This window comes from Pagrus major, chromosome 21, assembly GCF_040436345.1.
Source record: "Pagrus major chromosome 21, Pma_NU_1.0".
Taxonomy (NCBI): Eukaryota; Metazoa; Chordata; class Actinopteri; order Spariformes; family Sparidae; genus Pagrus; species Pagrus major.
Window position 1 is genome coordinate 20,515,452 of NC_133235.1, and position 27,864 is coordinate 20,543,315.

General features: G+C 41.2%; 1 protein-coding gene across 1 annotated transcript in view; it reads right to left on the reverse strand.

Annotated features, from left to right (window-relative positions):
* Window positions 1–5,779: 5,779 nt before the first annotated feature.
* Window positions 5,780–27,864, reverse strand: part of agap3 (ArfGAP with GTPase domain, ankyrin repeat and PH domain 3) — a 130,506-nt gene continuing 108,421 nt past the window's right edge. The window contains exons 14-18 of the mRNA XM_073491262.1: window positions 22,584–22,738; window positions 22,017–22,107; window positions 21,581–21,803; window positions 10,305–10,560; window positions 5,780–9,487 (exon numbers count right to left, since the gene is read on the reverse strand). Of these exons, the coding sequence (XP_073347363.1) occupies window positions 9,257–9,487; window positions 10,305–10,560; window positions 21,581–21,803; window positions 22,017–22,107; window positions 22,584–22,738 (956 nt within the window). The 3' untranslated portion in view covers window positions 5,780–9,256. The remainder of the gene's footprint in view (window positions 9,488–10,304; window positions 10,561–21,580; window positions 21,804–22,016; window positions 22,108–22,583; window positions 22,739–27,864) is intronic.

Below are 27,864 nucleotides of genomic sequence, written 5' to 3' on the forward strand. Positions count from 1 at the left end.
GTACGATTTGTTGACCACATTTGCATGTAAAGAATTTTTACATTTTTTTTTTGTTTGGCGGCTGTAGGATCCACCTTTGACAGCTATTTGTGCAAAAAAAGAATAAAAAAGAAAAAAGATGTGAAGGAAATAATGACCAAACAAGGGACACCTGTAAAGTATATTGACCTAATAAATCGCTTTATACGAAAAGTTGGAATCCACACTGAATCATTATTGTGCAGGGAGCAGAGGAACAGTGTTCACATGGTGGCGAAAAACATCTCTAGGAATTGTTTTTATTTCGCAAAAATGAGAAATGTGGCCTAAAGTGTTTAAATATGGCGATTAATCTTGAATAACAAGCGTTCCCTCATAGCACAGAATGCAGTTAGGTGGCTGTTTTTATATTATTTAACACATTTAAAATAAAAACCATCACGTTTTTGTTTTTATCCTGAAGAAATCATTTTCAATTTCATGACAATATTTATACACAATTTCTGAATTCATGAAGGCTTTCACCTAAAAAGTGTTGGTGTTTCAGAGCATCAGCGTTGCAACCCGAAGATTCATTCACACATTTGTGAATTTTAGTCACAAATTATCATTATTATTATTATTATTATTATTATTATTATTATTATTATTATTATTATTATCAAACATTAAATGTAAATGGTAGGTCTTCTTTTTTTAATACCAGCAGTGATTGATTCCTCTTTAGGAAGCCACGTTGTCTCAAGTGGACTGATTGATCCTCATTAGACTGCAGACATTCAACACCCTGTAATGAACTTATCCATCAGTCACTGCAGAGAGGGAACCTAACAGTAGGCAGCCCCTCACTAACCTGACAGATGGACATTTTTATTTAGGTAAAAACAATTAAACACTGACTCTCATGTAAAAAAGAAATCCCAGCATGAAGTAAAAAATTAATAAGAGGTTTAAAATCCAGCTAAAAAGATAATGTTTCTGTGGCATAATCACACGATGAATACAAGGCTTTTCTTAAATAATGTCATTTTCTAGAGAGATTTGATATTTACTCAAAAATATAGATACCTGTTGAGAATTCTTACAAAACTATTAAAATGAGGTTTTGAATGATCCAAAGGGAGAATATTTGGTGGGGTTTAACACGATTGTAAAAGAGACTTCCAAACAAGACAGTTTTGTGCAGGAATAAAAGCCTTTACCAGATAAATTAAATCATTTCCTATAGTTTTGTTTTTAGTGACATTAGTAATTAAAATGCAGCTGCCTGCTCACTCAGACCAAACATGGAAACTTACATGGCAATGTAAAAATTACAGAGCTGCACTATTTAAATAATCTGCAACTAAAATAATGTCTGGCCACATAACTATCCAGTTACAGGAAAGAGGAAAACCAGGCTTGATGTTTTATGCAAACTTTCATATACATGGTTTCTCTGAAGTGTTTCCAGAAAAGGCTCATGTTGGAATAATTTCACTTCAGCTCAGATGAGAAAAAGTGATTTTTAAAAAAAAAAACGTTTCCAAAATAGACTCGAGCCTCGAGCCATGTTTAACCTGTTGAAGTGTGATGATAGGGCGAGATTCTTCACATATTTTAGTAGTGTTAATATTTCATAAAATTAGTCAGCCCTTTTCTTAATCAGTATTTCGCCCAAATATAGGTTTTGGACGAGAGTGTTTTTAATAAACCTTCTTCAATACAGCAGGAAACAGATTATTATCTCGCTCATGGACGCACACACTCGAACATGACTCTATCTCACTTTGACCTCAGAGCACAAATAGACATATCATGACCTGGGCAACCCATGAGTAGTAAAGTTTATTCCACTGTCCACCTCATACATCAAGACTGTGACACTTGGATGGGGATTCAAGGAGTGATGAGATCGTGTGAGAGGGAGCAGTGGAAGTTTTATTATGGCCCAAGAGCTGACTAATATAGGCGGTCAATTCCACGACGCCGTGCCAGAGTGCAACAGCTATTTCGGTGCCCATGAGCTGCACGGTGGAGAGGTGACGATGAGGAGCCATGACACAGCTCAGACACTAAGTTCATGATGGTTGTTATTATCAGGATGCTGTGAGGAGAGTTTCTCCGCTGGTGTGTGCAGGAAAGAATAATCACCAGCAACATCTCGTAGGTTTTTTTTTTTATCCAAAACACTCAAAAATTAATATCTCATCACTTTATTTGTGAATTTGTTATTCCTTTATGTACCTTATTCAATTAAAGCTACATCTGAAGACAGTATCTGTATCATTCTGCCATTCTGCTCCTTGAATCGTAAATTGAAATATCAGAAGTTCTCTCCAGCAAAGACATTAAACCATTTCCACATTCCCCACCTGGAGAGAGAGAGAGAGAGAGAGGGAAGAGAGGGATATCATTACTTGCTGGTTGTGTGAGTGCAGGCTGCTCAACGCCGACTGGAGGCCTGACTTCATGGGAGGGTCCGGACGGTCGTGGCTACAGTGATGTATGGGCAGATGCATCAAATCGCACAAGATAAACAAGCGATGAGTTTCATCAGGGCCATCATAGCTTTAATTTGGCTGCCTAATGAGTCAGATCTAGTGGCGGAGATAAGAGTTGTCAGAGGCCCAGCTCTAATGAATTTCTTGCCACTTGTAATCAAGGTTGCCTGTCTGAGGGGGGATGATTAATGGAACCCTGGAGGATTCCCTCGGCCCTCAGCCTTCATTACAGCTAATGCATTCTCAGGCAAATTAACAGAGAAATGCAGGCAAAAGCCAACGGGGAAGGGGAGAGGAAGAGAGAGTGGAAGAGGAGAAGGGGAGAATGGGAGAGAGAGAGCGATGGGAACAGAGCGTTTATGTAAGACAAAGGAGAGAGAGAGAGAGAGAGAGAGGAGGGTGAAGAGGAAGATGGCATGGTGGGTATGAAACAGCCAGGTTGGCAGCAGGAGAGAGGGAGAGAAAGAGAGGAAGGGATGAGCTGAAATCCACTGATTAGCAAGATGGAGATGAGGATGGAGACACGAGTTTGGGGCAGTCAGAGAGGGCAGGGTGCAACATGGATGTACTGGTCAGACATGATGGAGCTGAACTTGATGAATGGATGTTCAGGTCTTGGGGGGAGGAGAAGGAAGGAGAAGAGTGGATATAATTACTGGTTAAAGAGGTTAAAAGGGTGAAGGGAGGAGGAAAAAACTTATCATGACACACACATATGTAAGACAAACCACCTTAAAGCAACATTTATGTTACAAGCAGGCACCTCACTGACTGCTTGCTAAACAGGCTGTTAAAGTGGCCCGTGGCCAAGCAGCTCCTACATGTTATGGAAATATGGATTTAATGTTTGCAAATATGGTCTCGTCAGGTCTTTGTGTACCCATCCATCAGCCTCAGACCCACCTCTGCAATCTTGGAGGCAATTTGTCTGAGAAGAGGTGGGCGGCAGAGAGCCCTCCTCACTGTTTAGCATGCCCTGATGAAATATCAAAACACACAGCAGTGCAAGCAAGCGCTCCAGTCTCAGCACAACAAACACGAGTGGCCGAGGTCTGCCAGGGCGTGAGGCACGGTAATAAATTACAGGACACATTCTTGTGGTGGTTTTTCCTCAAGAGATTTGGTATGAGTAGGACTCAGTTTGGGTTAATTTAAGCACGGTGGTAAAATTCTGACATTTAAAGCCCCTGAAGTGTTGGCATCAGAACTAAAGCTGCTATAATCAATATTTATTATATTAACAATGGATCACATTTAAAGGTTTATATGAAAGAGGTTGTTGGCAGAGAATTATCACCTGACACTGCAGTTCCCCTCAGACCTGAACCTTTGGAGCTTTTTTTTTTTTTAGCATTGTTTTGGTTTTCTGTCCACACATTTTCCAGGTTTCCAGCAGAAAAGAAAGCTCTAAAAACTCACTGTATAACACCTTCCCAGCACCATACAGCAGACTAAGAAAGTTAGCGACTTCGCTGGTGAACATAGTGGAGCATTTAGCAGCTAAACAGCCATATATGTTCCTCAGGAGGTGGTGGAGACCAAAAATAGAGCTAAAAGGTGAGTAAATATTGGACTTATATTTCTCATGGGGACAAGAGCACAACTAAAGTTCTCCATGTTAACTTAAAAGTTGATGATATGACAGTTCTCGTAAGTGGCTAGACTTTTGTTATATATTTTGTTTTGTACTGATCTTAAATGTTAAAAATCAAAGAAGTCTGTAATTCTATTAAAGGTGTTTCATTTGGTTGCCTGTTGCTATAACTTCCAGGAGAGAGTCAGGACATTTAGCCTGTCTCTCTCCCTCTCAAATTCAGAAATCTGCCTACAAGCACCTCCAAAGCGTTAAATTGACATAATATACCCTGTTTGTTTGATTCATACAAAAACAGACAAATAAAAATGGCAATTTGTGTTTTGAGAGGGAGTTAGCTGGTGTAAGTTTTTTGCTAAACCAGGCAGGCTGTTTGCTAGGCTAGGCTAATCACCTCCTGGATGTAACATTTCTACATTAACACTTCTGAATGTAGAAATGTTACATTCAGGAGGTGATTAGCCTAGCCTAGCAAACAGTCTGCTTGGTTGCAACAGACAACAGAGGAAACAGACCTCTGTTGTATATTTTGTTGTGTTATCATAAATGATGCCAACAATGTTCACACCCAGAGAAATATGTAATTTAGGGTAGGCGTAACTGTACGTTTCATTTGGTTTCCTGTCGGGAGAGTCAGCGACTGTTGAAGGAAGTCTGAGACTGAGACTAAACATAACATGAATGGAACATTACCTCGACTGTGAACATTTCATTAGCGATGGTGGTTGTTTAACAATGAAGACAACAACTCCCATGATCCCACACTACTTTTGTTTTGATTTAGAGACCCCTAGTGGCACAAGTTACATACTTTGTGTCTCAGTCTTTATCTTTAGCATTGAATATTCATGACGAAATAATCAAAAATCAAAGTTAAAGAAGATTTTACAGATTTGAAGGTTGACAGCCACCAAAATCCAATTAACTGTCATCAGATTATAATTGAAATGTTGCTCAATCCTGATTTGTGTGATACATGCCATGACATTTCTCAAAATCAGCCCTGGCCACTTCAAAATAGTGAGAAATGAAAAGGAAAAACAGAAATATTTCATGTGAAATAACCAAAAAGAGAACAGTGTGCTCATGCAGGACCCCATTACCACCAGTATGGAAGCTGATTGATGAAATAAGTTTTCAGAGCCTTTAAGCGTGACTCGGTGCATTGTGGCTCCATGTCACTCCAGCGCAGAGGGAGGAAGAGGAAACACTAAAGAGAAACCAGGTGATAAAGCGCAAACAATGCCGGCCAACAGGGAGAGGAAGGGGATGAAGATATGCTGAGACAAGATTAGCAGGAAATAAGAAGTGGATTAGTGAGGGCTTGACTCCTCTGAACACTGAGACCTTTCACTTTTCCCCACGGTGTTGTGCCGCCTGACACTAAGCCCGGCTCTTTATCTTAATCCTCTTTCAGCAACTGTGGGGGGGTCCCACAAGCAGGAAGTGGAGAGGTTTCTTTACTTACCTCAAGGCAGGCTTGGTCGAGTCATCTCTGACACATTAACAGGACCGAGTCTGTTCCAGTGATATTGAATTCCTCCGTGAAGTTTGACGACGGAAACATTCAAAAGGGAGGAACATGAAATGGCTCGTTGAAGTGATAGTGAGACTTTTAATTTGAAAGAGTCTCACCTCATAAGTTAAGCACTGGCCAAACGTTTGTACAGAGGCGACAGGAGCGTGATGGATGATGAATGAACACGTACACGAGACAAATGTGTCGATTTCCCTAAATTCAGGGAAGGCTACATCGTTTTATTTGAGTGTTTATTAATAGGTCAACAGTCAGCCAAGCATCCAAGCATACAACATGTTACTCTTTAGCTTTTGCTTTGTTTCACGTTCTGAACGTAAAAGGAATTACAATAGGAAAATTAACTCGAACAAAAACAAAACAAAACAAAAAAGATATTTACATACTGCATTATAAATATGTCAAATGTACATCATTATACACAAGTACCAAAGGTGGTCGGTTAATGTCGAGACCAAACAGAAGTACCTTAAAAATATGCCTAAAGAGAAACAAAAAACAACATATCAAAATATGGTTCATGGGTCAAGGGGACTGTTGACCTAAAACCAGTTTAGTATGTTTCTCTAGGAGGAGCTTGTCTTCAGATAAAAGCATTAAGCTAATATGTACACTTTACGTTGTGTTTGGGGAGAAAAAACAGGCAGGTTTCTAGTGTTTCTTTTTTCAGCATCTACAGAATGTAAATGAGGGTTCAGGTAACCACTATACACATTAAACTCCTCTCAGTAATCCCCTCGGACACTGAAAATTAAGTTATTGAAATAAGTTGTCGAAGTCGAGTAGAAATCGGAAATAAGGCCAGTACCAGGGTACAGTACAAGTAACTTTGAAGGTATCTGGTTGAATTTTTGGCCGGTTTTGGGATGTCTTTAAGAAATTGTTCAACATTTTTGAGAAAAATGTCTATTTGCTTTCTTGCTGAGTGTTAGATAAGAAGATTGATACCACTCTCACGTCTGTGTGCTGAGTTTGAAGAGACAGGAAGTGGTTAGCTTAACTAGCATACAGATTAAAAAAGTAGAGGGACACAGTTAGCTGCACTCTTTTGACAGTGTCTCCAGTGTCGGTTTTGCCGAAATGAGATAATAAATTAACATAATATACCCTGTTTGTTTGATTCATACAAAAACAGAAATGTAAAAATGACAATTTGTGTTTTTAAGAGGGAGTTAGCTGGTAAAACTTTTTGCTAACCAATCGAACGATTTACTAGGCTATGCTAATCACCTCCTGGCTCCAGCTCCGTAGGTAAAGATATGATATGTTCATGACATTTCCAAATTAAAACCTCTAAAAACAAATATAACCTCTGTTTTTTAGTTTGCTGTGTACTAACAGTATCCTTAACTGCTTCCCAATAAGTTCTCTGTACTAACTTAAAAAGTGATGATATGTCAGTCCTCTAAAATGGCCTGAGTATCAGTAAAATGGAGGTTTAAAGATATAATATGTAACATTTACGCACCAGGCTAACTGCTCAGATAGGCTAATCATAAAGATGTAACATTTCTGGATTCAAATTTAAGAAACAACTAGACTTTTGCTGTATATTTTGTTGAGTTGAGTACTTTCATTATCTTAAACATTTCCGACAAACTTCAAGCTTCATGAAATCAGTAATTTTAGTTAAAAGTGTGAATTCGGAGAATGTGACTAAATGTAGGGTGAATAAAACTTTAAAACATAAACGTGTTCTTTTAATTTTGATTGAAACTAAACACTCAGAAGATGAGAGTGGTATCGATCGTCTGATCAAACCTCTGATCAAGAAAGCAAATATTTCCCATAAATGTCAAACTAATCCCTTACAATATCACTCTCCTGGATTAACAAACATCCTCTTTTGACCACATATTCATTCGCCGTGGGCTCTGACAACAGGAATACTGTAAAGCAACAACAGAATCATGAAGATATAAGGTACCAAGTTAAAAACTTGCTCTGTAAACATATACATCCTGCCTTTGTAAACTCATAAAATAAAACGGTTTAAAACCTTAAAAATGGCAGTTGAGTAAAAGGGATAAAACACTGTAGACATTGTGCCAACTCCACCTGTATTCATTTCTTAACCAAGTCCTTATTACTATAAATGAATTGGCTTATCATGTCGGAGGAATACTGTACATTTGTGTTAATGCAAAGAGAGTCAAACCAATAATGTTCCCTCTAATGAGCTGCCTCGCTCATTTTAATCCCTAAATGTCACTCTCACTTGAATGTATTTTGTTAACGCCCTGCTTTTAGACTGACAGGTTCTCAGGATGGGGGAAGGTTTAAGGAAAAGGTTGTTTTTTTTTTTAAACTCTAAAAGTCAGAGTCAATTCTTATAAGGAACGAGGTGAAGGAACAAGAACTACTTTTTTTTACAGATGTCTGTACATTGAAACACAGTTATGTCCCAAAATTATTCACTGTAGGTCTCTTCTCTCCAGTGTCCTTTCTCCATTGTTAACGAACAGAAATGCCCAGTCGCTCTCTGCTGCTGCACACGGTTAAAGACGAAGACGTAAAGCACACGGTTATGTATGGATGCACACACACACACACAGCACCATATTTGTATTTCACAGCAACAAAAGAGGAAATACTCTCAAGAGTACCAATTGTACAGCTTTTGGCCACAGGAGGGTGAAGAGATATTCCAGTACGCTCACGGTTTGAAAATCGTGTGAATCTGGGTCAAACAATTATCAAGACAATCTGGTCAATCGGAGGATTACTCCAACAAAGACATCATAATGGTACAATTTACCTGTTTCAATCAAACCTTTGAATCTGAATGAATTCTGATTGAAGAGGCACGCTTACAAAACCATGTGGCTCAATGGTCATAAAACATTAAGCCCCTTAATTCCTTTATAGTCATGGACACTTTTACTGGAGGATCACGATAAGGGTGGCAAAAGGAAATGATTCACTTTCACCCGAAAAGGAATTGTGCAATCAACTCCTTTATGATGATCCGAACCCATTTTCCTGTGAATTAAGTATCTAAATCATTTGGACTCTTCAACCGTAATTGCTTTGCCTTTGTATATGAATAATATGTCAAGAGTTTGATAGCTGTGTTGGAGACATGCATCATTACTAAAGCTGCAACAGCCACTGATATCATGGAAGATTTAGTTTCTTTCCCACATCATTGTTTTGTCACTTGTAAAACTATTCCTCACAGTTTTATGTTATTACGCCTCGGCTTGGAAAATTTGAGGGAAGTTTCTCATTCACGTTCATTATAAAATCAGTTCGTGTCGCGGAGGGGGAAGACATAAAAGGAAATGTTCAAGCATTAAGGAAATGCTTTTCGTAGGGTAGGTATGAATGCCAAAGTAAGTCATTTGTTTGGTTGACGCTTAAAAAACAAAAAGAAAAAAAGCTTAAAGCTGATCATGATCGTTTCAGACCAAGATTGAATGAATTCAACAAACAAAACAAGAAACAAATAATCATATAAAACAATGTACAATGTCCGAACCCCAAACACCCACTTCTTCTTTCGGCGTAGTGGAATATCAACAATGAGTCCATCCCTCCTGATATTGCTCCGTTGGTACCGATTCTGGGTTACACAGTGTGAAATAGAGGAGGAAGTACTGGGAAGAGAGACAGGGGTGGGTTCGGGGTTTTGCGTGTTTGTCTGCGGCTGCTCTCCGGCTCCTACATGATGCTGATACTGCGGTTGAGCTCACACTGGGCGTTGTTGTTGTTGATGTTGGGATTGGGGTTGCGGCGGCTCATGTTGGGCGTGGCCACGGACGTCAGGCTGCTCGTATCGTTGGGGCAACCGTGCTGAAGTAAGATGTCCGCGCACTCCTGGCTGCCGGCTCGCCGAGCGTAGGACAGCGGGGTCTGGCCACGAGCCTCTCGACTCTTCACGTCCACACCGTACTGTGGGAGAACACGACAGGTAAGAACGACAGGTCAGGTGTAAGATTTTACATATTTTGGGGAAATTGCTAGAAAGATTCCTACTATGCTGTTTTAAATAACATGTGCTACTTTGTCTATGTTGTACTTATTCTCTCCCTTTTTATTTGCAAAAGTACTTTGCACCCCTCCCGTCCCTTTTCTGAATGACCATTGCTGAGATCTGCTGTGTTTGCTTTGTCCTCCGATTACTTATTTTCATGTGTTCATTAACATTACATCTCCTTGAATTACCCTAAAAAAGTATTTTCACAGTTGTAGTTACCATTCCAGTAGCTCTATTTGAAATTTTTAGTTTTAGCAACCTCACACTTCCACACTTAAAATGTGTTTTTTCCTTAAAATAGACTACGGTGTGGGCCAAGAAAATAACATGGATTCAGCATTTCTTCACTGGAATTTATTTGAATCAGTGAAGAGAGGGTTTTTAAATAGCATTTAAATCACCATGTTGGGAAATCAATATTCCACTTTATTTTATGGGTAGACTGAAGGGTGTTTCTTGGAAAGAAGTGTGTAATCAAATACTAATTGTAGCTGAGACAATTATTTTGGTTAGTTTAGTTAGTTGTGCGGAGTTTGTAGGCAATTACTGATTCCCAGAGGAATTTCCCTGAGGGAACTGAACCTTTTAAATAAAACTTGCAAGAAAATAAAACGAACAGCTAACACTGAAAAGTAAAAATCTAAATCATGTACATTTTTAGACACTTGGTGTCTGGGAGGGGACTTGCCCGAACACTAAATGCCTACAATAACGATGTTTGACCCAACTCACCCAGATGAGCAGCTGTGTGATGACCACGTTGGCCATTGCGCAGGAGAGGTGCAGAGCTGTGCGTCCGTCTCCGTCCCCGTAGGTCTCGTTAACCTCCTCCTTGGTGCCGTGGGCCAGCAGCACCACCACCAACCTCAGGTCGTCCTCCACCACCGCCCGAAGCAGCTGCTGCCCCAGGGGCACGTCCGACTGGGGCAGTCCCACCAGGAACAGCTTCTGCTCGTACTTGGCTCGGATCCAGCGCTCCTTCTCCTCCCTGGAGAGAAGGAAATGACAGGGACGCTACAGGTCAGGCGGGGTGAAACACGGCGAACATGTTATGAGCAATTTAGCACCTAAGTTAAGAACTTTTAAGTGCATAACTCATAATTCAGAGGCAGCGATTTGAAGACAGAACTGTGTGAAAATGTAGAACGTAGACACACAAGGGAAGCATTACAGTAATTGGCCTAAGAGACTCACTGGTGTAAAGTGACATTTGAAAATTATTAGAGCCCAGGAAAGCCACTAGCCTCCACCTCCACAGTGGGAAATAATACAGTGAGATTGGCTGCAGAGATGAGAGAATGCCAAAGGGTATGACGCTCTGGGCAATATTCCACTTTCTAGTGATTACGGTCGACAGCAAGACGGTTAGAGCCTGGCCAGCTTTCTAAAGGTTACACATCTTGAACAGCATGTCTGCTGCGGACAATACAGGAAGGAGGGGGATGTATTTTTATCAGCGCTGTCGGCTGTCAGTCTGAACTGGTGGATCCCCTCCACAAAAGAGGCAGTGTGTCTCCGAGCCCCGGTCTCCCTTGGGGAGGCTGGGCCCTGAGTCAGATCGATGGGGCTGAATGGCAGCCAGAGAGGGACGGTGGGACGCGGGGCTCCTTCACTCCGGCAGCCTGCAGCAGAGAATAGAGACCGAGGGAAGGCTCCATCCTCTATCGCCGGGCCAGAATTCTATCTATTGCTCTACATCTTGACCTCCCATTTCATTCTCTGCCCACATACAAACTGTCCAAATAAGAAAGAAAAAAAATCAATATCAATATGTGAATGACTGAGCATGCCCAGTGTGGCACTAACCCCGTGACCCTGTCAGCCCGTGTGATAAGGGGAGCAGAAAGAGGCTGTTGTTTGGATTTGTGGGTGAGTGACAGAGAGGAGAAGGTTTGCACGGATAAGTTGAATCGGCAACGCCGGCTGGAGTGACAAGGCTCTCGTGGGACTCGCTATCAACGGGCCGAGGCTCAGCAGCAAGTAGAAACTGACAATCTAATTCACTTCAGTTCTATTTCATCACAATCACAGTGACAACAAACTCAAACAATACAACTTAATTACCAAAATCAACCTTTCAGATGAGCAATGGAACATCACATCTGCACATTACATATTATATTTGTTTGTATATTAAAGGGTTAGTTCACCAAAATTACAAAAATAGTATTTTTGACTAGGCCTGTCATGATTCACTACTTTATTGTCGCAGATATACTTGCACTAAACAATATTATTTTCATTTTAAGAACATTTTGATATAATGATAATACCATAGCAAAGTAATGTAGGTACACCCTATCAAAGAGCAATGAACTTTTAATTGCTAATATTCAGACAATTACATTTAAATGTAAAAAAAAAATTTCAAAATATTTTTCAAAATAAAAGCAGACAACCACAATCTTAAATAAAAGTAAAAAAAAAAAAAAAAGCGTATATCTATTGATATTCTTATGAAACTAAAACTCTTTTAAACACAACAGGCAATATTGAGGCCAGAAAAAATGCTTGAGGTCGGGTACAATAGGGTTGTAATGATGCTGAAATTGTCAAACATCAATACAATACCTTGAAAAATATTGATATTCAATACCATTAAAATTTAAGATTTTTCTTAAGAGATGAATAAAACAAGGCTTGTGTAACTGTGCAACAGCATCCAAGTACATTTTTCTGTAAAATTATGCAGCCAGTACTGGGGTATCGATACTGTGAAAAATGAGTATCTAGACCGTTTCAAATATTCTTAACAATAGGTACCAATATTTCAACGAATGTACATATATCATTAAGTTGGTTAGTGATTTCTTAAAACATCTGGGCACTGTAGTTTTTTACCAAACGTTGATCAAACAGGAGTAAATAGTGTATTTGATGGAGACTATTTTTAGCTGCGGATGAATACACATTTGGTACCTTAGTGAATTTACAGCAGCAGAACGTTGCTTGTGGGTTTAACTTATATAAAATACAATGGCCAGGTTCTTCATAATGAAAGAACATGTGACTCAGTCCAACAGTGTGACTCACTGATGTGTTTTTAATAGTTTTTGGACAACAATAAGGGTCTGAATAAGGCACAGAATTAGCTACATCAAGCTTTGGCTACTCATTGTTGGTTTGGTCTTTTAATGGGTTTGTTAAGAATAAGAAAAATAGAGCATTTTGCCTGCCTTATCCTTTAAAAAAACGGCAACATGTCATTCCTGAAACAACGTCCTGGTTATTCTAGATTCTCAAATCCTGCTTTAGTAAACCCAGAAACTATCCACTAGAGAAAATATGCTCTTTTGTAATTAGTTTGAACTGACCCGGAGTATATCCCCACATAGCCAATTTTCAATTACAGCAGCAGTTTTAACAATAGTAACCGCTTCAACATTAGTCACTCTCCTTTATTACGACCTTAGCGGCTAGGTGTCAAGGCTGCCAACTTACCACAGACAGCAGCCATTTTCAGACTCATATGTCAGCTGCCAGGCTCACTTCACAGAGCAGTCTGTCTTGCACAGAGGAGCCTGGCACCGGCCCAAACTACAGGAGTTAAGGATGTGATGAAAGAGGTACATGTCTTTATCAGAGACCAAGCACAGAATGATTAACTGCAAAACACCACCAGGAGCTCGTAAAGCAACTGAACCCATATGTTAAAATAGTCTTAAAGCTATTGCGCCTATAAGCATATGGGTACATTTCTGTTGAGACCTCAGAGAAAATGCAGAGGAGAAAGTCCTTTACCCCACTAAACCATAAGAAAATCTTTTCTTTAGGATGAAGGTATTATGTGGGCAACAATACAGCCCTAATGGCAGGCAATTGCAGTGGCTCAGAGTTTTATGGTGTAAGACCTCCATCAATCCCTACTCAGTCATTATGTGTGGACAAGCCTGTTAGCAAATCAATTGGCCTTAGAGCCAGTGGACTGCTCAGAACAGGAAGGGGCCGTCCTGCCCTCCCCTCTTATTTCCGGTGAACTCTTTGAATACAGGAGGAAAAAGTATGTCAGAAAACTCTAACAAGCAACTGTAATCCTCAAGGCAAAAAAAAAAAAAAAAATCTACAACTTTAAACAAGAATCTGAGCATGCTTAAAAACTGAGAGCTGTTGTCCAAAGTTTGTTTCAGAAAGCCAGATCATGAATGAGATGCTGAATCGGTAGAGCCCAGTGAATTGATATGAGCTAAATGAGGCAGAAAGTTAGCACCAAGATGTGAAACAAAAAGGCTGAGGAGAGCCATTAAGAAGACGTCAACATCTCAGAAAGGAGCCCTGAGGACACTTTGTTATCCTCCGCTACGAAATCAGCCCCGAGGACCTGCAGGAAAAAGGCCTCACTCGCTGCTGATGCTGAGCTCTCAATTCAACCACAGTTCTCTTTACACGGTCGACTTTAAGAGAGAGGGGGAAAAAAAAGCCAAAGCGGCGAGGCAGTGGTTTTTTAAAAAATTCCTAAGCTGCTGCCACTTGAAAGACAGAGTGTGAAAGGAAGTGAAATGGTAATCCCGCCTCTGTCTTTTGTTTGAAATAGAAAAACAATCCAAACAGAGGTAGGGTTTAGACAGTCAGGGGGAAAACTTGAGACCCTTGAAAAGGACACTTCCTCACCACAGGAGGAAGAAAAATAAAATCAGCAGATTTAGCATGTCAAAGCGCCTGGACGGAGAGGGAGGGGAGGTGGAGAGGGAAAGGAGAGTGAATTTTCACAGCATGAGGGGATATTTGGGAAATTGAACTGATGGTTACTCTTACACACACACACACACACACACACACACACACACACACACACACACACACACACACACACACACACACACACAATCCAGGCAAACAGACACCAATTTCCCCACCCTTGCTTGAGCACATACTTGTTCTAAATTTCTCTGTTGCTGAGGGGACAGAGGGGAGTTTAAGGTTCCCAATAAAAATGCCTGTGTCTCTTTTAACTGAAAACAAGAGCTGTTTGCTTCGCCACAAACTCCCTCCATTATCTTACAGCCGATGATCACTGTTCAACTTTCTATCGCTAAGAAATCTTGGGGCAAACATCAAAATGCTCACAGAGACCAAAGTGGAAATGGGCTCCTGTCCAGAGCTGGTGTCCCCTTTCATTTGCCCACGCAGAGCCCACCTAGATAAAGGCAGCCTTAACAGTAGAGAAAGGCCTCTTTTATAATTCTATTAGAGCTCTGTCCTTTCAGCTCTCCGTTGAGCAATGGATCCTGACCCTGACTTAATTAAGTGGCAAATGGCGGAATGATTCTCCTAAACCCAGCCCACGGAGTCAAGAACACATGACTGAATTCAAATAAAGAGGGACAAACAAGGATAATTAGTCAAGCCTGAAAGACAAAGGCGAAGGGGAATTTATAAGGAAGGGAAGGGAAACTGAGACGGCGGGGGTGGAGCCAGCGGCGGAGTCGCCACAGAATGACCAATCTGACTGCCTGCAATAAAGGTGCATTGGTCCATAGGAAGAGGAGGATGTCCGTCCCACCACTCGAACCATCTTTCAAACACATACTGAGTCCTCCTAAACAATCAAAGCTTCTCCGGCTCCTCCTACTCCTCCCCGAGGATCCAAATTCACTGCGGACACATCAAATAGACGCAGTGAAGGGGAGAAATGGTGGTGGTGGAGGGAGGGCTTGGGGTTTGACCAGCCTGAACAGACCTCACAGTGGGGGTGGGCGACTTGTATGGGACCGATTCCCATGCAGCCAGCAGCTTCACTTCCACAAACCGAGGGGAGGGAAGAGACAGAGAGAAAGTGAGGAAGAGGGACAGCAGCAGAAAGACAGAGAGGGGGCTCGGAGGGAAACGACAGAGATGGAAAAAAAAAAAAAAGAGAGCGCACACACAACGGGGAGAGAAAGCTGGGCCCCAAAGCATCAAAGGTTGCTAAGGGCGAGAAATGAAGGAGCGACACAGTAAACGCCGCAGCAAAAAGTGCTAAATAAGGCCCCCCCACGGTCCAGCGGGTACAGTGTAGTACATAGGGCTCTGAGAGTAACAGCTGCTAAAGAATTAAGACAAATATTTTTACAAGTGGAATAGATGCCACTTTCCTCTTCACTCCCGTCTGAACAGATGAGCAGAATTCAAAAGGTTGTTGTGTCGAGCTCTATAGAGAGGCCAACAGGAGAGCATCTGGGTGCCGTGGGGCAGGCAGAGGGGACGAGTTGAATATATTGTGACATTAATGAGGTTGTCAGACTCCTCGTGATGGAGTGGCTGTGTTTTTGTGCCAGCAAGACTAACACCCTTAAATGCTCATGCTGTTAACCCCTGCTGAACCCTCGCCTCTCACACAAAGCTGAGGGGATGATAACACATGCCCTGCTTATGCATGCAGCCTGCTCCACGTACGAGCACATTTTCAAAAAAAAGGGACCCCGTCTCCGATTCCTTTTCTCTTCATCAGGCAGATTTTGTAACGCTAACAATATTACAACTAAATTGCACAGTTGAGTAGACCTGTGCCATTATGAATCAGTCCTTCCTCTACCTGGCTCCGAAAACCCGGTGGCATGTGGGCAATTAGTGACTGTGGTACCACTTCTCCCACACAGGGCTAATTACTGACCTGTGGGTTTCATTTAGAGAGAGAGAAAGGGAGAGAGAGAGGGAGGACATGGGAAGACCCAGTCATTCATTTGTCTTAATTAATTACTCTTCTTCCACCAGGGCTCCTGGCAAGGCCGGCTATTCTAAAAGCCCTTTTGAGAGTTGGCGTTCCAGCACTCCTAACCTGTGAGTAGCCCCGAAGCTCAACTCCGTGTTTTGGGGGGGACGGAGGCCACTAGAGCAAGAGGAACTGAATGGGCACCGCACTGATGTTGTAAACGCGACAAACAGCTTGGGAGCAGTGATGACACCACCGGAGCACAAGGGGTTAAAAAGAGGCAGCGGGGCCAGGTTTGGAGAGGTTAGCGGTGTGATTCATTTTTATTACCACGCAGCCCCTGCAGGCGGCAGGAGTGGCAAATTATTTCTGAAACAAAGTGGAGGGCTCTCATCAGAGCTATTACCTGCCTGTGGCCGAGGGCGGCGCGGAGCCTACAGAGGGTGACAGTGAGAGGCCCGCGTCAGTGAGGGATAGCCGTCCACATCCGTCCACGCTCCAGGACATCTCCCCCAAATGAGAACTGGTGTCTGTGCGTGTGTGTGTGTGTTTCGCCGTGAGTGTGTGTGCCAGGAGAAGATGAGGGTAAAGTTAGCTGCTGGACCTCCCCCCACAGTATCCGTCCAAATGGTCTGCGGTGTTTTCTATCACGAACACGCCAAGCAATTAGAGGTGACGTGCAAAACACAACAACTCCCGGGTGCTAATTAAAAGAACAACTCCCCTCCAATATGCTGACTGCAGAGATCAGCCACGATGCACAAATTTATGATCCCGGATGTGACCGCAGCCAAGCCGGATCCGACTTCCACTTTTAATGCATTCTGTGCCGCTTTTTAATTAGGCCCTTATGAATGGGTTATTCATTGTAACAAATGTCTTTATTAATGGTTAATAAATCATAAATTCTTTATGGATCAGTTGTAAGCCATGAATAAAAACAACTTTCTCAGGATGTGAAAAATCACTTTCTGGATCACGATCGGGACCCAAATCAATCCCCTTATTAGATAGAAGATAAACACTGCACTGATATGAAACTGCTAGGATTAACTAGGGCTGGGTATCAAACTTCGATACTTTTATGGCACCAACCATGCTGTCTCAATACTATTGAGTATCAAAAAATTTCTTGTCATCCGATACCAAATTTCAATACCTAAGGGTTTAATTTCATCCGTGTCAGTGAGCCAATAAGCATGCAGCTTGCTTCTTGTGCCAAGATGTAATTTGGCTGGTGAATGAGGCCTAGAGACGGGGCTCACCACCTGTATGTGAAATGTAATCTTTTATTGAAACGGATTTCATGAAATTGAAATAAAAAAGCATCGTCCAGGTAGCGGGGAACGCGGAAATCGAAACTTTGTTGTGATTAAAGGGACTTTAGGGCCGAGCTTTTGTGTTGTGCTGGAAGCCAGCTCTTTGTTTATGTTAGCGGACTCTATTTCTAAGCTAACATTAGCTACTGTCGCTCTCGTGCATAAAGTCACATCCTTTGGACGGATACCTAAAATCTGAAGTCCTTCACAAAGAAATCCACAGTGCACCAGCATTAAACAACTTGAACAACCGTCAACAGGCTTGCAGGCAACTGAGAGAGGTGAGGGGGGGGTCTCATTTTTCATGTCGCGTTATACTCTGTTCACATATGGCCAATAAAAACGTCATACATTGCTACAAATTGTTACATAGACTCCCTTTAATATGAAATAGCAAGGACCGACACAAGCCAAAGTGATTTTTACCACGTGAAAATCAAAATTTTGTTCCTTTTACAGGGGCTATGTGGAACTCCAATGTTGTGCTGGAAGCTGGTTGTTGATGTAAGCAGATACCATTTCTAAACTAAGGTTAGCTACTACTGAAACTGAGACTATGGAAGGTCTCATTTTTCACGTCACGTTACAATCTGCTCACATATGGCTAATAAAAAGTTATTAATACATGTAAACCACAACAAATTGTAACATAAATCCCCTTTAATGACTCATAACTGATGTAAAAAGTATTAGCAAATAAATGAAAACCCATTTATACCAACTTCTCTTAATAAAGAGTACCATTCATTCTTCTACAAGGTCTAAAAGCAGGTAATACACATATAAGCGCATATGCATAGATATAAACATGCTTCTCATTACAATGCCTGTAATCAGTCTGACGTACACCAGCAATCTTTAGTGTTGCTGTGCGGCTCTGCGTACGACAAATCTATATATTGTGTTCTTCCGATACAGAATATCATAAGCCAAACCAATCTTGTGGATGAACGCCTTTAAGTTAAATCTCAAAAATGCGAGGGCTAAAACTAGTCTTGCGGGAGACATTCAATCAGACAGTGAGTTGATATTCAGGTAGTTACTGAATCGTTTAGATTAGGTGTCACTAATGTTTAGTGGGACTCGGGAGCCATACACTGCCTGCCTGGGTGCCATCACAAAGCTGCTGCATGTCACAGATGTGACACAATTAAAATCCTCTCATATGTGCTCCGCTCAAGTTAAGAGGAGCTTACGCATAGACGGAGAGTCATGTCAGGATTTATGGTGCTAAAAGAAAGAAGTAAAAAAAAAGCCAACATCCCATTAAGTTGGTGGTAATTCATCATTCGTGATAAAACAAAAATAATTTTGCAACGTTTACCCCACAAGGGTACATTGTTCTATCAGCAACAAAATCATCAGCATCTCAATAACCAGTGGCCATGTGTGATATTTACAACTGCTGTTTTTTGTCTGAAGATTAGTTATGCTGCAAATGAGATTTATTGTTTGACAGTGAAAACTAATGGAGGTGCTGCTGCGGGATAAGATCGGATTTTTTAGACAATGAAGAACCTTCCTGCCCGAGGCGACGTGGGACTGACAGTGGTAGGGAGAGGAATCAACATCAATAATCTTTCATCAAGTCCGCAGCAGAGCACTTTAGCACAGATACCATTCAATAAATAACTGTAGGCCATCATTCAGTTCTGAACTGGCCGGAGAGCGCAGGATGAGGACGAGACCCGAGACTACCGAGGGGATGAAAACACAATGAGAAACTGTTCGGTGGCAATGAAACAGCATTTTAAGTTAACTTTTTTTAAATGGTCATAATGCGTGCACATTAAAAGATCTCCCACAAAAGAAGAGTAGTTTTGTGCGGGGCATTGATGCTAAAACTGATCCATTGACAAAAAGCCTTAAAGACGCAATATGTAGGCCTAAAAATTAGCCACGTGTCGAGTTAACACACAAAACAAATATGGGTAACTGCTAACTGTAGCTACCATTAGCTAGTTAGCTAAACGTGCAGCTAGTGCTCCTATTAGCTGCCTGCACTGGGGGCTCGGACCACCAGGGAGTGTTGGTGTTGTTCACTATCGGACTATCTCCTTTTGAGGTACAAGGTGGCTCAGGGCTAACTGGTTAGCGGCTAGATATCTCTAAACGAATTTCTTTAAAATATAGTCAAAACTTTTATTTCTTCTTATTCTGTTTATAATTTTAATACATTTCTGAATGTACATAGTGGCATAACATTATCCCAGTATTTGAGCTTCCCACCCTGAGCCAGAAGAAAATGGCCACCGTGTGAAAATGGTCTATGTCTAGTTTTAGATGGTGCGTAAAAGTTGATCAAAACAGCAACACAACGGATTATGAATTAGTGTCATTATTAGGGTCAGGTTTGGCTAATATTAGCCTTCAGTCAGTCAGGTTGTTCATTGCTGATATGATGGTGGTTCTTCTTTCACGATATACAACGCATGCTGTATTTACAGCCTGTAAAACCTGCAATTTTATTTTCTTCAAACAATGTTTTAATAAGTCACATCTTTAATATGAATAGATTGTTCACTATTCATAATACACTGGCTTTACTTGTCTATCTCTAGCCGATAAAACACGACGAACCTGTCTGCTCACGCTCACAAAGGAATGACTGAAATCCTTCTTTGTTTTTTTAATACCACAAAATAACTGTATACTTGGACGCGTTGGCCGAACAAAAACCTACAGAATTTCATTTTAAAATCTGAAATCACTCAGAGAATTCTTCTTCCACTTCCACTAAGGCCGCACATCTCCTAAATCAAAATTCAAAACTTGTCACTTAATCTGTGGCCTAACTTTTGACAGATTTCAGTCAAATTTGGTGTAAAAGTTTTTTAGGTATCGTGCAAACACATGAACATGACAGGCCAAAAACAGATCTGCTGCCTAGACTGCTAAAATGCATGTGATAATATCTGCGTCAGCTAATATATCAAACACATCTGCTATCAAAATACATCAACATAAACTATGTTGTATCAATAACATCTTGACTAATGAGCTAGCAACACAACATGCTATTTAATATTAGCAGAAGAAGCAGCAGTACACAAAGAAACCAACTATGTTTCTCTGTTATGTCACTTTTCGTAACAAACGTACAAAGCTGTGATGTTAAAACAGTCCACTTGCAGCAGGGAGAGCCTACAGACAGTCTTTGCTGTGACAGACAGAGTGATGACCCGGCCCTGTGTGATGGATACGTGACACGGCAGCTTGGGGCCCGAGGGCCCGGCTCTTGGGGTGGGGTTTAGCCATAATGGTGTGCTTAATTACCTGCACAGCCACACAGTAGGTCATTAGTCAGACTGGGACGCTAGGTCTCACCTGTCACCAAGAGATAAACAATCCTCCTACCAGATCTGGGTACCTCAGAGGAAAGGGAACAGATAGTCGTCGGAGTAAGCCGGGGCAGGGCAGTACGGGGTGAGTGGTGGAGTATAATTTAAGAAATGCATGTTGAAAAGATGGAAAGCTACTTGTTTGTAAAAAACCTTTAAAAGTTAACTGTTAACTGTACCTGGATACTGAGCAGGAACAAAGAGCTTCGGCTTGTTTCAGATGTGGTTTACATTAAAAGATGTTTTCTTGATTAGCGCTTACATGTGAAGTGACAAACTTGATGGATTTGGAGCTAGACAGGGCATTTATCAGGTACGTGCAAAATGATGTCACACACCACATGAATTATGGCCTCCAAGTCAGGTTAGTAGAGGGACAGGATGTACTCTGCTGCAAATACTAGATGTTTTATCCTAGAATTAAGACAAGGGGGGATATAGATGAAAAAACTCAAGACTCAATACAACAGAGGCATTGTGATCAATGTGTACACGATGGACTGATGCTCAAACATAAAATACTGTGATCTTGGCTCAGCAGAATGACATTTATAGACCCCCGGTGCTTCTTATGGAGCGTTTTGTGGCGTGAACTGCCGGTGCTGAAATGTGTGTGGCTAATAAACGGCAGCTAATGGAGAGAAGACGGTGCTGCCTCCTCATTCTATAATCTCTGCACGCTTCATTAAGCAGCACCTTTATTTGTAGAAGGATGCTTACCTGGTGCTGTCGCTCCCCGGCTTGGTGTAGTTCTCCAACGCGCCCTCCCACACGCTGTTGGCCATCGCGTTACCGATGGCCGTCATCACCATGCTGAGCTCCACCGGCCAGTCGTCCAGGTCCAGGGAGCGGACACGGGACAGGTGGGTGCCCAGGTTTCTGTGGATCCCTGAGCACTCGATGCACATCAAGGCGCCCAGGTTCAGACTGGCCCAGTCTGGGTCTGTGTGATAGAAGATAAGAAATAATTAGAACAAGAGAAGGAAGAGAAATAAGAAGAGAAGCTTTATGAATTAGACTTTGGACTATTCGGTACAGCACTCAACCAATCAAAATCAAATGTGTTGGGATGTTTTCATATAAAACTCTTTCTTTAGCGACCACACAATGCCTATATCATTGAGAAATCAGCTGCTGTGGTGCATTTTATACTCACTAGGTGCATCACAGTCCACACAGAAGCTGTTCCCCCTCACGTTTCGTATGGACTGAATGGCCATCGCATCACTCTGGCTGCCTAACCGAGACTGTAGGAAAGGAGGGAGAGAGAATGGGTCACCAGGAACTAATTATTTAAAGATCAAGAGAAAGCAAAACAATTACAGCTGGACTCAAATCATAAACAACCAGCGAGCAGAGGGAGGCAAGAGGTTTTTCAAAGTCTTCGGAAAAGACTGAGGCAGAGGAAATATGAATATGAAAATGAGGCCGTGTCTCCCCAGTATGCTGACACAAGCCGTGTTCTATCTCTGATGTCTGTCAGTTCTAATAAGAGATCCCCCACACTGCGGTGCACCTGTCTGACAACCTCCCACATGTGACAGCTTGAAGTGGGTGAGGAGGGGCGGGGGAGGGTGAGGGCGCAATACGGGTTGGAAAGAAGGGGGAAAAAGAGGAATGTAAATGAAGCAGCAGAACTGTAGGGTGATGACGACGCTGTGATTAGACGCTAATCTCCAATCCTGTTGAGTCCTTGTGATATTTCTTGTCTTTCACACTGTACCTTGTTCTTTATGCTCTCACAAGACTGCAGGCTGGCAAAGATCTGGCTCTCAATGGCTTGGACCCACAGCTCCCTCTCCTCATATGTAGACGCTTCAAAGTTCCACGTCTGGCCGGTCAACGACACAATGATGAACTCAAAGTTCTCCTCTTGCTCTGGAAAACACAAATAAACGATAAATTAGCACTTAGCAACATGCACATCGGCGCTTTAAAATCTGACTCTGCAAGTCAGCGGCACAGCTCAGTGATTGAAGCCCATCCATGCACGAATGCATGATGGAGGGGGCTTCTGCTGATTTCAGCAACACTCAAATGATTTCTTGGCACATCCTGTGCTCCCGACCGCTGTGGTTTTGTTTGATGATGGCTCAAAATCTGCAACTCATATGGACATTTTAACCCTTCAGCTGGATGGAGTCAAAGGACTATAAAGACCAACCAGACCAGTGACCAACAGCGACACACAATATCACCGTTATAAAATAACATTTTTGTCATTTAACGTCTTATTTTGATGTCTTAAGCATCTAATTTGTACTTTTACTCAAGCTGTAAACCTGGACGTACTGTTGAGTCAGAGAGTCTCTGGAATCTTATTGATCATAGATCTAAGCTGATAAATAAAACTTATTTTCTTGGCAAGAAAATGCACATTATTTTTAATTTATTGGTTCCAAGAAAAAGAACCCATCTGTTATGTGATGACGGAGAAATCTTCAGACTACTTCACATGGAAAGAGACCAGCTTCCTAACTCACTTACCCAATGATCTTAGAGTGTTAGGGACAATGTGCACATGTGTGTAAAATGCATATTCCTATGACAAATGTGTGTGTTCATTGTTTTATTTTATTTTGTTTTATTTAACTTTGAAAAATTACCAATGTGGGAGAATTATTTTCTGAGAAATGATGTTTGTCCTTGGATGCAAGTGATGGTGCTGTAGTTGTTGAATAAATCTGAGAATTCCCAGAATGAGAGTCATTTTAGACGCAGATTGTATCATCTGTTATCAATGCTGTACTATTTAGCTTCAGCCCACTATATTTTTTGTTGAAATGTACCTAAGAAATCATAGTAAACTTCTACCTCAACGTTTTATGTACACAGCCTTGTGCCTTTGACTAAACAAATGAACAGACAGCTGTTTATCTTCTGTAGATGTAGATGTAGATGTAGAAGTGTGTAGAAGTTCTGAGGAACCATGAGTTTTTGGGGATATGTCAATGGAGATATTAGGGAATTAATTATTGACATATCAGCCGGTACACACACATTTTTTGCAATGATCCCTTAAAGGTGGTTATCAAACACAAAAATATGTAATGGAGGAAGGACATTTTACAGTTTAACAATAAACTTAACATCGTCCAAAATGAGGTCAGTGTGCTGAACTAGTAAACTCCACTCCACACACCCTAAATTATCCCAAGCATCTTTTTCTGTATTATGTTCTGTAATATTTGGCGCAAATCGGACAACATACATGATCATACCAATAAATCTGTGATAGGCCAATATCGGCCGATAATATCAGTAGACTGCTATATTGACCGGGCTCTAGTAACAGTCACTTTCCTGGTGTGTCAACTTTCCCTCAGCCTGTGTCAGTCAGATAACCTGAGCACTACATCATCTATTATTACCTGATGAACATTTTTTGTGTTGACAATCAGGTCGTTCCAGCTCTGATCCCAAAAATCTTGGTTTTGTGATTCCCCGCATTTCTCTAAATGACTTTTGATGACCCCCACAACGCCATACAGTACCAGATTTATTCTGGTTTCAAATACAAACAAAATATCTTGCTTAACTGCTAGTTATTCTATTTTTTATTTTTTAAATATGAAACACAAAACTAGAGATTTCATTGACATTTTGAGTATTTTGTCTTTCAGCATACTGGACAAAGCTACAGATTGAATATATACAACTCAAGTCTTATATATATATGTTTTTTTTCTTAAATGCATTTGTTGTTTTTTAATTAATTATTTTTTTAACAAAAAGAAGATTTTGCTCCAAACTGTCTTTGAACATTGTGAGCTGGTTGTGCTTTTCTTTTTTTTCTTTGTATTTAACTAAGATTTATGAAAATGTCACCTGTCGTTTTCAAACAAGAGGTCTGACACGACATATGTTCCAACACATGCTCTGTAATGCCTCCGCTGCTCAGAAGCAATTCATTAACAGCGTACAGTACAATGTGACTCTTGTAACATCTCTGGTCTGTGCACATGCTTGAGCTCGTAGCCAAATGATTTGTAATTACCTAATTATGTCTATGCAAATAGTCATCTCATTTGCATAAACCATGTTTGGAGGACTGGAGGCAAGTAGACACAAGGGGAATGTTTTTTTCCTGAGTAGCTTTGTCATTATTTTTTAATAGAAGTTACATTAAAAAGAAAAATGGGTTAACTATACTTCTAATGCGATCCTTTCTGACTTTCTGATGCGCGAGGAGACGTCGGATAATAAATTAACTCTGTGTGAGTTAGAAAATGACGGCAATCTGATGATGATAGGATCATCACACAAATCATCTAATCAAAGAAACACTTTATATTAATAATCAATTCACCCTCCTTGGTGCGAGACACAGCCCTGTGCTGTTAAATGACAGATGTCTGATGGACGGCACTAATGTAGCAATCCCTGTGCTGCGGTGGAGGGCCATCTCTTCAGGGGGAAAGCGATAATCCAATTAGCTCGACACCGACTTCAATTATCTGATTTAGTTTGTGGAATCGACTACAGGTCACAGAGAATCAATAAACCCTTGGAAGACTCTTTATTTAGACCAACAGTGAGAAAGTCTCTATGTGGGGGAGACACTTTAAAGCACTGGCGAGGGTTAAAATACAAAAATCTCTGTTTGATGGAAATAAAAAAGATAAAAATATTGAAAGAAAGCTTGATAAATTGGCGTACACAAAGTAGAAAATCAATATTCCCTCATCCAATATAACTCCAGGTACAATAACTAATGCATCTGATTATAATTTGTGCTTTCCCAGACTCAAATGTTGTTGTACTTGTGTTTTTCATCTTTTTGAAAAACCTGAACAAAGCTAATTATTCTGTTGGCTGCCCAGGCAATAAATTGGAGGCATTAAAACACTTTCATTATGGAGATTAAAAAAGCAACGGATGGCTGCTTTCTTAAACTGATGAGTATACAAGGGAAAACAAATCTAATTCTCCATGCATAGTAATGCACACGCGAGACGTACTGTAGCCACTAAAGAGACAGAGGAGCATGTGCGGCAGGAATCTTTATGTGTGACATAGGTATTGTCATTACACGCAGCTCCAGCACGGCGATACTACCGTTTAATGCCGTCCAGAGTGCAGCATTTCAGCTCCATAAGCCGAAGTAATTCTGCTCCGTGTGAGCATGATGCTGAGGTCAAAGTGGTCTTCTCAGAGACTGTAAATCTGAGTGCGAACAATGTGTCAAAGGTATCACTGCCATCTTACAGGCACCTGCCATGATGAGCTTGTAAAAGGGTCATTAGCGCCTCCTGCTATCACTCAGCGGTTGGAGTCAGCACATGGCCAGCAGAGGAGCGATCACCTTGTCACATTAACATGAGCATTAACCTTCTGACCAGATCTATCTGCGAGCCTACAATCAACAAGTTCTTTGCCAATTAGAAATAAATTAACACAGCTCTGCCAGTGGGCGGACATGGAAGAACACAATTTAAAGCCAACGGAGGAGCCAACTGTGAAGAATGAGCAAAATATGATTTTCCTTAATTAACATGGCATAATAAAAAGGAAATTAGAGCGTAATGGCCACAGAGCTACAAAGAGGAAGGAACAGATGAAGATACACATCTTCGTCCACAATTTACATGGATCATAAAACTGTTTGGGAACCTCTCAGTCACAGATGTTATTCATCAAATACTTGATGGCTTCTAGCAGGAACAATTTAATAAGCAGAGTGTGTGGAAAATAATAAATAATTACTTCAAAATACAGAAATGGATGGTACATGCATTTATTTTATACACCTACTTCACTACCACAGAGTAAAGTATTGCGTTTTTTTACTATGATTCGACGAACCATCCGTCTATCAACTTCAACCAATCAGATTAACAGAGGGAGAGCACTACCACCAGTGGAGCCAGTTGGTAAATCAAACTCTTAGGGAAGCCAGTCGAGGGAAGAGTGAAAACATCTTTTCTATCGAGAAGGCCTTCAGTGCCGTTCAATAAAATATTCTCTCCAGTCCTGATACAACGGATGCTATAGCAGCATTTAGGCTAACCGCTTGAGGAGCCACGGTCATAGCTGCCAGTAGTTCTTCATAGGATGCTGATTTGTCGAAACCACTGTGGTTCGGCCACAAGCAGATAACTTGAAGCAGAGCAAGACTGAAACTGCCTCACGAGGTAAAAACCTCTTGTGTGGCCCTTTGAAGGGGGTCCAGCCTCCATGTTGGGAACCACTGGAGTAACGTACCAAACTGTACATGAAGTATTAGCTCCACCTCAACCAGCTACAGCGGTAAAATGCAACTTGATACAACAAGATTACCATTTTAAGTACATTTAGCTGATACATACAGCTATATTTTCACTTAATAGGCTTTTAGAAGCAGGACTGTCACTTGTGATGTACTTTAACATTCTTATATTGCTACTTTTACAGGGGAAATGGATTTGATGATCTATTTTTGATCATTAAAAGAAAGTCTTTCCCTTTTTTTAAAAACCCCCTCCAGTCAAAAAAGTGTCTGTCTTCTTGTTCCTACAGTTGAATGTTCGAGCTCCACTGTGTCGAATGGTGTTTGTGCAGAGTTTGACACTAGAAGGATGTTTCCAGATTACAGCACATATACTGAATGGACTTCACAGCAAAGTAGGAGACATCTTGTGTTCAGCAGTTAAATAAAAATGTTAGCATATCCATATATTCTGGAAGGAATAGGTGCCACTTTAAGTATTTCAATGTGGCAATTATACTTTTTCCAGCAAAAACCATGTCCGACACACATTAGAGATATTGCCTGAACACACGTGTGGAAGGGATCTTTAGAGTCATTTAGCTGCTGTATAAAAGGTGTTTGTTTGACCTGAAAATCAAAGTGGGACATGAAAGAAAAGAGGGTGACCTGAAGATGGTGATTCCTCTCGCTGAGTATGAGCAGCAGATGTACCGCCGAGGACCTGTGGACCAGATTAGCACCGCGGGGGTTTGGTGCTGAGCCCAGCTGTGCCGTCTATACGGCAGGCAGCATCTATTCTGTCTAAGCCTCTCAA